The sequence below is a fragment of the Micropterus salmoides genome, unplaced genomic scaffold (genome assembly GCF_014851395.1).
Source record: "Micropterus salmoides isolate LMB-PRFRI ecotype aquatic unplaced genomic scaffold, ASM1485139v1 Ms_hic_scaffold_17, whole genome shotgun sequence".
In the NCBI taxonomy this organism is placed as follows: domain Eukaryota; kingdom Metazoa; phylum Chordata; class Actinopteri; order Centrarchiformes; family Centrarchidae; genus Micropterus; species Micropterus salmoides.
Window position 1 is genome coordinate 3,287,729 of NW_024040817.1, and position 10,359 is coordinate 3,298,087.

Below are 10,359 nucleotides of genomic sequence, written 5' to 3' on the forward strand. Positions count from 1 at the left end.
GATCCTCACCTTTTTAGTCCCTACGAGTCCAGCAACAGTAAAGTGTCTTTATTAGACCCTCATTTGCTCCTTTGAGCCGAACAGGCAAAATTGACAAAGTTGCAGGTATTGGCATTTTGTTCAGTGAGAGAAGAAACATTTAGGGAAGAGACCTATGACGGAGCTCGTTTGATCTCAAGACGTTTGATTCTGATGCTCACCTGCATGTTGGTTACTAGTGACTAATCACTCCTCCTGTCCACAAAGTGATCCTTAACACTAAGAAGGATTTGTTGGCAAGAAAAAAACCATAACACGCAGGACTGTAGATTTTGTCCTCCAGCCACATTGGAATTGCTTTAAGAAAAGACTTAACGGCCACCAGTAGCTTTCAACATACAGGCATGTAAGACATACTCAGTTATCTTATTTGTAGATTTCTACTCCACTGTGAGAAAATAATCACATCCCTCTACTGGAGAAAAATCTAAATCTGAGAAGATCAATACAAATCACACCAAACATATGATCGTTATGTTTATTGTGCTGCATTGCTAAAAGAAGATAAGAGTAATTATACAACAGAAGAAAAGGAAATATTGCATTATTCTTAATATACAAATGTTCCATTAAAATCTGAGGTAAAGTAGAATTGATATGGCTGCAGGAAATATAAAGTGCATAAAGACAGAAGTGGAGCAAAGAGGCGAAACAGAAAAGATCTCTGGTTAAACCGGAACTAAAGCGTATGGCCTTTTAACGGGAAAAAGGTTTCAAGACATTTTCATGCTTTTTTTTTTTTTTTTAGGGGGAAACATGGAACAAAATCTTGGTATGTTTACAGAATAAAACATGAGGTATGGTGGGTGTTACAGCTACATGTTTAAAGGTGAGATGTTTTTTAGTAAAATATAGCAGATAAGTTCAAAGAACCTGCACATCTCCTCTTTAACCAGCCAGAGTATTGCTCTTAAGTGTATAGCCACCCAGTGCATGCTGGGATAGGATCCAGCCCCTCCTCCACCCTCAACAGGATAAGCAGTTCAGAGAATTGATGGGCGCGTTTGCAGAAATGGGAATGACTCAACACTGGTTTGAACGTGCTGCTGAAGCGCGTTACAGCCCGTGTGTGTGAAAACAATACTAAAGTTTAATTCTAAGTGCATAAGGAGGAAAGCGAATCTGTGATAGAGCAGGTCAAACTGAGACGTAATGCACAATCACTTGCTTTAGTGCCAAGCGGTCTGATTCTGTCTGAAAGCAGCAAAGAGCTTCAGTCGTGTTCTTAAAAATTAAATTGCACAAATACTTCATAAATAGATTAATTCTGACATTAAATTGAGTTCAGAAACTAAGAAGATTTAAGTTTTTAAAAACCAAAACTTGACTTTGATCTTTTCTAAAAGAGGATTCTTAACGTCTTGAAGCAGTAAGTTCAGTAACAAAGTCAAACTCGTCGGATTATTGGTCCTGTTTTACGGCATCTTCGGCAAGAAATTTTTCAAAGTAAACGTAATGTTAGCAATGACAAAAATAACTTACTGGAAGGCAAAATGATATGTTTATAGCGACACAGCAATGAAATTCAGGCCAAACTTGAATTACTGTCAAAATTTAACCATACAGCTTTCTGGACAGAGAAAGTTCAGAAAGCTTCTATGACTTACCCAGAACGATTAATCTCAAAATGATAAATTTGTTTGCCATAATTCTGACAAAGAAAATGTCAATAAATTTAGATTCTACTTACAAAATCATGACTGATCTCATATTTAGTCCTAATGGTCACATAATTTTGAGTATTTTTCAGCATTTTTAACTGTTCATTTTCTTTTTCTGGCAGACACGGGCTTCCGTAGGTATCGCCTTAATAAGTTCGCCAAATGTCATTAAATTCTCTATTAGTTGTTGTTAAATGGCTGTTTGTGTTAGGAGAAATAAATAAAGTGTGTTTATTTTGAGTATTGGAAAAACAATCCCACCTGGAATCAGAACTGAAACTTAGTTTTCATTTTTGGCATCAGCACTAAAAAATGTAAACTATCCAGATCAGAGAAGCTGCAGCAGCAGAGCCTTTGCACGGCTTTGTATTTTAAATGCGTGTAGTTAAGTATTTGTCATTAGATATTCAAACTGATGGAAAACAAAAGCTAACAAGTCGCAGATGTTTTCGCAGCCTCAGGAGAAAACAAAAGGCAACCCGCTCGTCCTCCAGGTCTGTTGACAAAAAGCAAAGATGTACCAGCTGTTAGTGGTTTCTGTTTTCTTTCTCCTCACTGCTGCTGACCATTTTTTTTTTTTCTTGTTGATTAATCCTTCAAAAAAACAAAAATCAGGTCTCAGGTCAGATTTCACACATCCTGAATGATCAGTCCAGTTTGCAGATGAATTCAAACGGGGCAGTATTAATGCCAGTCCATTTTTAAAAAAGAGACACTGATAATCTTTTCAACCATGTGGTTAAACGGGAGGAGCGTTGAAGAGAAAAGCGGCACACTGCTCTGCCTCATCCCTCCCTCTGAGGAGGAGGAGGAGGAGGAGGAGGAGGTGGTGGTGGGGGAGACTTCTGTTGCGGTGGTTGTGGTTGGTCTTTGGTGGGAGCGTAGTAAAGCTCCAGAGGCTTCCTGACCTTCCAGTATTTCTCGTTGACCAACTCGAGAGTCAGAGAGCCGTTCAGCGTCTGACGGGGGAAAGGAAAGAGGGAGGAAGGATGAAAAAATCTGTTTTTATGCACATTTTCAATCTGCGCATGTCCTCAATAACGAATGTTTGATTCACTTCATGTGAATCATGAACAAATTAGTGCTTCATTTTTCTATTACAATATTTATTTTGTTGAGGAAAAAGGGACTGAAAAAAGATTTTTACTTAATCTAAGTTATGCATATTATGGGTGAGAATCAGAGCGATGCAATTATGAAACGATTATCGATGCTACTTGATGCATCTTTTTTTCTTATGTGATTTCCGGAAAATTACCAGGAATTTAATTTGCACATTAAAAATCTAAAAGAAACATCTAAAATTACTAGTTTGCATCCCTACTTTACTTTACTAGGCTCAGCTCCTCCTGGTCACCACAGTTCTTTATTTAACAACCAGCTTTCAGACTCTTCTTGAAGATTTAATATAATTTACATATAACATACAGTATATGTAATTAACACAACTGTACACCTGTTTGGTCTTTGCTTCTAACTGATCTATCCAACCCCTGTAGGTAGGTAGTAATGACATGCAACTAATTAACACTACTTCATTACTAATTTAGCTAATGTTAACTTAGATAACAGCCAAAACAACCTGCTGCACAAGGGAGACCTTAGCTAGCACTAACCACTGATTTGCTTTTTGTGTCCCGTGTACATTATGTCATCAATTCACAATCTTTCAAGTCCGCATCACGATGCATCTAAGAATTTATTTTTGTGTGTGTTGAAAAAAAGATTTAATCACTATAGTTTTTTTTTTTTAATACAAGTAACCATCTGGTTTCTTCTACTTTCCCACTCGGGAGCAAAAATCAGCCTTTAAACTTGACAGAATTTCTTTCTTTTTTTTTATTTCAGATTTATTGTGATAATTATGGATATAGAATGATATGACATTTTTACACAACATTTTTGGCCTTATCGCCCAGCTGTACCTTCCTCACATTAACACACGAAGCTACCAGGTTGCCCACAGTTTGAGCTTTGATGGGTGTTTTTTTTTTTTTTTTTTTTAAATGACGTCACCTCGTTCGTTCTGTCTTCTTCTTCAGTGGTTTCATCATTTAATTAATTAGCTCCAGCAGCTGTTTATCTCCATCAATCAACTCCTAACAGTCGCGGATGGAAACAGCACAGATTTAACATGTAAAGTCTGCGCTACTTTTCGGTGGAAAGACTGCTGTGAGCAACACAAATCAAATTCCACTGACCACTACATACGCCTGAGCCAATGATACCTGAAAACCTGGACAAATAAAACCAAAACTGAATATCTTTGGGTTTTGGACTGTTGATCGGACAGCAGAGGAGTTGCAGCCCCTAGTATTGTTACTCACTAACTTATAGCAAATAAATGTTCAATCATTCGCCACAAATTCACTTTTTATTGTCTTGCATGTCTCTAATGGTCGATTAAAGGAAGTTTGACATTTTGGGGAAAATGAAATATTCCTTGAACCTTAAAAAAGCTTGTAATTGGTTTTGTTACTCACAGAAAACTGTCCTCCTCTCGTCAGGATGTAGATGGTGTACTGTTTCTCACTGATGTTGCTCAGAGTCGACCCCTCTCCGCTTCCTGCTGTTCCTTCAGTTTCTCCTCCTCCTCCTCTTTCCTCTCCTCCCCTCTCCGCTGTTCCTCTGTCCTCCGGCTCTCTGTTGTTCCGTCCTTCCTCCAGAGCGATGCGCAGAGCGAGGTATTTAGACAGATGGTCCACTGTGGCGTTGGCTGTCGTCTTCACATATCTGCAAAGAAAGAAAATTTCTCCTCAGACGATCAAACACGCTCCTGATTTTAGTCTCCGCACATCGACTTATAACTTTAACTACTATTGTACTCGTGACAGTTATTGGATTTGTTGTAGCTAATCAGTGTCTGCGTTTAATTAATTAAATTAAAATCACGCAGGAAGGTTTCAGGTGTGAAAAGGATCACGTTGGGAAGTTCCAAATTGGCCCTCAGGTCCCGCCTCACCTGGTCTGGTTGTAGTCCTGGGCGTGGACCAGCTGCGGGTGTGGTCTGAACACCAGCTCTATCTCCGACCCCGGCCCCTCTTTGTGGCGTCTCAGCGGAGGGGTGGGGCTGCCGCTGTCCGCCTCGGGCCCCGAGCCGTCTTCCGACACACGCCGCTTGCGGCTCGGTCCGGCCTCAGAAGGGGTCTGGCCCGGGGGGTGAGGGGTGTGTGAGGGGGCAGAGTCATGAGACAGGTGAGAGCGGGCGTCGCCGTTATCTTCCCCTCCACTGAAGGTGGTGTTGTCACTCTCCTGAGTCGGCTTCTTCACCCGGTGGTTCCTGCAGGGCGGAGGTTAACAAGGGGAAATTCTGGTTCAGCAGCTCGATCTTTTTGCCCCATCAGACTTCTTCTCACTGAAGTCACCGTGTTCACAGATCTCAGACATTAACTTGGTGAGTATTTATTATTACCGATAGAAATCAAGCAAAGTTTTATAAAGGGAAATCTACAGAAACATTATTATTGTTCTTTACATTTTTAATGTTTTCAAGTCTTTCTCAATCAAGAAAAACTAAAGCAAGACAATTATAAAACTAGAGTGTGCTGTGGTAGGCACGAAGAAAACATCTCTCCATGGCCCAAAATAATTAAAATGGATTAAAATGAATCTCTTAAACAGTATAAAAAGTCACCACGGCGTATGACACTGAGTGTGAACCACAAAGTCTCTGGTTTGACTCAGACCGGGCATCTCTCTCTTCCTGTTATCTCTCCACGCTGACCAGTAAGAGATCCCATCCTAATGCACTTCCAAAATTCACAATTCTTGTTCTGTGTAGATATTTTTAAGCCTTTGGTGAGAGAGACCCGAGTTTGATGCCCACTGCAACACAAATTTATCCCTGAGCAAGACACTTAACCCCTCGTTGCTCCAGAGGCGTGCGACCTCTGACATACATAGCAATTGTAGGTCGCTTTGGATAAAGGCCTCAGCTAAACGATTAAATGCAAATGTTTGAATGGAGGTTAACTCGAGGCTCCACCAGTCTGAATTAAACTGATCACGTTCTCCAAATTTAGAGTTCTGAAAGTGAAACATTCCCTCTTTGTGTGTCCAGTGACAGTAACACAAAGAGGGAAACTCAAGAAACGCTACCTCAAACAGCTGAAGCCTCATATTAGCTTGAGATACACTTTTAAATACGTCAGGAATGTGGATTACTCACAGTCAAGTATGAACAGGAGGAATTATTACAGCATGCAAAACCTGTTTCAACGTTCATGTGGGCACCTGGCTATTGTTTTTTGACAGGCTTGAAAAATTATGAACTACGTTATTCAGATTTACTTTCCACTTTGTTGGCTGGAGAAGGAATTGCAAAAAAAAACAAAAAAAAAAACAACACTTTTTGGTCATCGCTACTTTGAAATAGGTGTGACACTGGAAGAAAATGTCCGACCACCCAACACTACTTTAAAAACAAAAAAAGCTTTTTCTAGTAGGGATGGGTATCGTTCAAAGATTTTCGATATCGATATCTCGACTTCGATACCGATTTTATTCTCAACAAACTGAGAACTACTGTTGTTTGTATAAAGTAACTTAATTATCACATTATCATCATCATTTATTTTAATAATTGTTCCTTTGAAAAATTCTACTGCTTGTCAAAAAGCAAGACATTTTTAATGTGACACATAGGCCTATATTGTGTTTTTATTGTCTTTCTTTACATATTTTTTATTGCATATATGTGAATTTGTGCTCTGGCAACATTGCAACCTAAACACAAGGCATTTTCTGATACTCAGTGGTATTGAGGCCTAGAAAGTATTGAACTCGATACCCAGCCCTATTTCCTAGACCGCTGTAACCGTGAGGTTAGAACAACCCCAGGCCATCCCCCTCTTTCCTCCCCACCTCTCGGACCTGTAGCGAGCCTGCTGTCGGAGCCCCTCCTCGATGCTGGAGCTCAGTGCTTCCTTGTTGTGAAGCCTGTTGAGTCGATCCAGGACGCGGCGCTGGTGGGCCTCGTACTCGTCCCGGCTCGGGTAGATCTTCGAGATCAGCGCGTCGAAGTTTGAGTCTCGGCGCAGCGAACGCCTGGAAACCAGCTTCTTCCTGCAGGTCGGACACTCTTTGTTCCTGGGGGGGGGGGGAGGAGATATGGTGGGGTGTTAATTCTGACCTCGTATGGTGTTCAGTTTAAAGTATCTGCACAGTATTCCAGTCAAAATAACGGAGGTTAAAATAAAGCCAATAAACGAGTCTGACTGGGCTTTAGGTATGCAGCACTTTCACCATTTTGTTCTCACTAATCACTTAAATGAAATCACAGAAACAGATGCCCAGAAATCCATCAATAAAAAATACTAGTGGGACAGACGCACAATCTGGTGGTAATTAATTTCTGTAAAACCAAGTAGCAAACTTGTTTAAATGTTTAGCTTATTCTATTGCTATAAAATAAATCAAAAGTTGTTTTCTATTAAGACGCGGACATGGTGAATATTTTACAAGCATGGACCAAGTGAAGCGACAGTGAACACACCGGCGCAGATCATTTTCATACGCTACGTCATTAACAAGCCTCCTCCTTGTGCTGCTGTAAACAAACACTTCGTCAGGGGAGCAGACACATGTAGGGTGAGAGAGACAGAACGAGGCGGGCGTACGCCGCTGAGTTTGCAGCAGGGGTGTAGGTGTGTGCGTGTAACAGGGTGTTAAGCCACGCAGTGGAAGTATAACTGTTCAAAAGTATAACTCAGTGCGTTTGTGAATGAGGGGAAAAGACAACTGAAGGGAAAGGGAGCCGAATAAATTAATGCATAAACACTAAAATAAAAGTGGAGGCTGGAATACAATTAAAATGTTGAAAACAGAAAATATACTACCTTTTATTGCAGTATTATGATAAAACCCACCACTACTGGTTGGACAAGACAAGCAGAGAACCTGCTGAAAAGTCTTTTGTTGCAGCTGCTTCATCCAAAAACCAAACGATGATTAGTTTCCGTTGTGTTGCGCTCACCCTGATCGCAGCGCGGTGACGATGCAGTCGGAGCAGAAGCGGTGCAGACACTCTTTGGTCGTCATGGTGTTCTTCAGCATGTCCAGACAGATGGGACACATCAGCTCGCTGTGCAGAGAGCGCGGAGAGACCGCCACCTCCGTCCCATCCATGATCGCCTCCTGAACACACACACACACTTGAATTGATGTCATTCAACTTGTGCTACTGGCTGGATGTGACTTGGGGATGTGTTCACAACGCTGCCGCAACATAATGTTAAAATCATTTTCCAGGCGTTTTAAATGACTGGAAAATTGGTCAAGTGCTCTCCAGGTTTTTCCAGGACACGTGGGAACCCTGTTTTCTCATACTGTATGATTAAAATAATAAAACGTAACTAAGAACAGACTGATAGAGGACGTCTTAACTGCTGATATCTAATGAGTTTGTCATGTGTTTTTAAAATGCTGTCAATACAAAATAAGCTCACACACACACACACACACACACACACACACTCTCTTACCTGAGGGCTCCTGTGAAGCTCATACAGACTCAGCTCCCAGGTCTTACTGGGAGTCTGGATGTTTACTGGAGCTGCCATGGCTGCTGTTTTCCACAATCCTCCCTGGACCGAGAGAGAGGGAGAACACGTATATTAAGACTCTACACCTGCACCTGTGAGGGCCTTCAGTCCCTTACATAGAACCAAACATGGAGATGATCTTAGGGTGTGTGTGTGCAGACCTAAACCAGAAGTGAATGTATTTCCTAACGAGTCCTGTGCGTCTCACAGCCTGATGTTTCTTCTTCCGCCACTGTTGTCCAGAAACTATTAAACCCCATCAGTGAGTCTCTCTGCTGCACTGGGTCACATGTTCCTTCATCCCCATGAACACACAGTTTATTCTGATTCAGTGTCACATGTGGATTCATCCTCAACATATGCACTATTATTTTTTTTATTAAAAAAAAACAAAACAGTGAGCAGCTTTATTAACGTGAAACTATATATTTGTGAGGTGTTTTAAATATTAACATCTTCGGTAGGAACCACTGGGTTTGGAGCTGAGACGCGCAGAGATGATGTTGTTTTTGTTTTTCATGGAATTTGTTGACAATGAAAAAAATAACACCAACTGTAAAGCAGAGGTTTTCAAAGTGGGAGGCAGACCTCCAAACTGTTTCAGAGGAGGCTCAGGCTGTGAATATTTGGCATATTTTGGTTTCTTTCCTCAAAAATAATGAAACTAATGGTTAGTTGCGGTCCTACTTCATACTAGGGCTGGGCATTAAAACAAGTGTTTGATTTAATTCATTTGAATCACAAACGAAATAGCACTTCATCTTTCTATTAAGATACCTCAGCTTTGTGAAGTGATTCATTGTTTGGCATCAAGTGTTTGTTCTGACCTTAAAGAAAAGTTTAAAACCACAATTAACTTAAACTCAGGAGCAAAAATCAGCCTTTAAACTTGAGAGAATTAACGATTTGACATTTATCCTGATAATTATGGATATTGAATGATGATGATGTTTTATCGCCCAGCCCTACTTTATACTGTGTAGGTGATCAAAACCGAAACTAATTTAAAGATGTAACAAAAGAGCAAAACCTACTGAAATTTCAACAACACAGAGACTTCAAGCACATTTATGAGAAACAACAACATAAGGCTAAAGTTTAAAAGAAAAGAACACAAACATAACAGCAATCTGTTCGTCAGGTGATGTTAGACTGACTGCTGATGGGAGAATCCATCTTTATACTGGAAAAGAACAGTAAAACTTCCAACAAGGAGAAAACAGTAACTCTTCATCACGGTTTTAATAAATAAACAAGTTTGCAAAGTTACATTTTTCTGCCAGGTTAACAACCACAGAGATAACTCTTCATAATCCTTGACGGAGACTTTAAATTAAAGCGTGGGAAAAAGCAGTAAATTAAACTATAAACTCACCTGACGTTGTAACGTTAGCTAACTGACGGGCAGCTGTCCGGAGGAGACGCGACCCCCTCCGCCTGCACGAAGCCTCCTAAAACAAGACTTAATAAACCACTCTAACGACAAACACCGGTGATTATTTTCTGTCTGACTCTTTAACATGTGGCCTGGGTGGTTTTTAGTTACGGCTGTGCCTCGCTGGTGGAGAAAAAACGATAAAAACATCTGCAGCGCAACATTTTTCACCTGCTAGCTAACGTTAGCCGTGCTAATCTTTCTTCTTCTTCTTCTTCTCCTCCTCCCCGGAACAACTCGCGTTCTCCCCGGCTGCACGGCGGATGCGTCACCCCTTCCCCAGCGGCAGCGGCCCCCAGAGGCCAGTCCGTGCATTACAACACAAAACTCATTAGATAGATAGACAGATAGATAGATACCAGGACAAACCATTATTTAATGCCACCTTTATCTCCTGCTAAATATAAAGTACATAAAGTAATAATGAATCCATACAATAATAATAATAATAATAATAATAAACACTTTTCTTCGTATAATAATTTCAATGCAGGTAACAGTGTTTTCCAATCAGTGTAAAACATAAACAAGTCAAGATAAAATAAGAGTTAAAAATAAGAATATGTCTCATAATGTGGTTTACAGTAATACATATACAAACACGCAAAAAAATAAAGATAAAAATTAGCATCACAAAGTTATTTACGCCAATCAGCGTATAAAAATAAACAAGTCAATATGT

At 40.4% G+C, this 10,359-nt stretch overlaps 1 protein-coding gene across 3 annotated transcripts; it reads right to left on the reverse strand.

Annotated features, from left to right (window-relative positions):
- Nucleotides 1–503: 503 nt before the first annotated feature.
- On the reverse strand, nt 504–9,889 carry LOC119907974 (E3 ubiquitin-protein ligase RING2-A-like). 3 transcript variants are annotated; one of them, XM_038725709.1, is made up of 8 exons: nt 9,618–9,889; nt 8,404–8,537; nt 8,183–8,284; nt 7,675–7,835; nt 6,564–6,788; nt 4,663–4,980; nt 4,184–4,433; nt 504–2,659 (listed from the first exon to the last, which is right to left on the reverse strand). In XM_038725709.1, exons 3-8 carry the CDS (start codon nt 8,258–8,260, stop codon nt 2,486–2,488), a joined length of 1,206 nt encoding a protein of 401 aa, XP_038581637.1. In that variant the 5' UTR covers nt 8,261–8,284; nt 8,404–8,537; nt 9,618–9,889; the 3' UTR covers nt 504–2,485. The 3 variants fall into 3 exon arrangements, with proteins under 3 accessions (XP_038581637.1, XP_038581636.1, XP_038581638.1); XM_038725708.1 differs by lacking the exon at nt 8,404–8,537 and having other exon boundaries at nt 9,618–9,888; XM_038725710.1 differs by lacking the exon at nt 8,404–8,537 and having other exon boundaries at nt 6,573–6,788; nt 9,618–9,887.
- Nucleotides 9,890–10,359: the final 470 nt, after the last annotated feature.

Coding starts and splice junctions, on each gene's coding strand:
- LOC119907974 (XM_038725709.1), bottom strand. CDS start 8,260: ATGGCAGCTCCAGTAAACATCCAGACTCCCAGTAAGACCTGGGAGCTG. Junction 7,836..8,182: donor AGCTTCACAGGAGCCCTCAG/GTAAGAGAGTGT, acceptor GTGTGTGTTCAG/GAGGCGATCATGGATGGGAC. Junction 2,660..4,183: donor CGAGAGGAGGACAGTTTTCT/GTGAGTAACAAA, acceptor TTCCCCCGTCAG/ACGCTGAACGGCTCTCTGAC.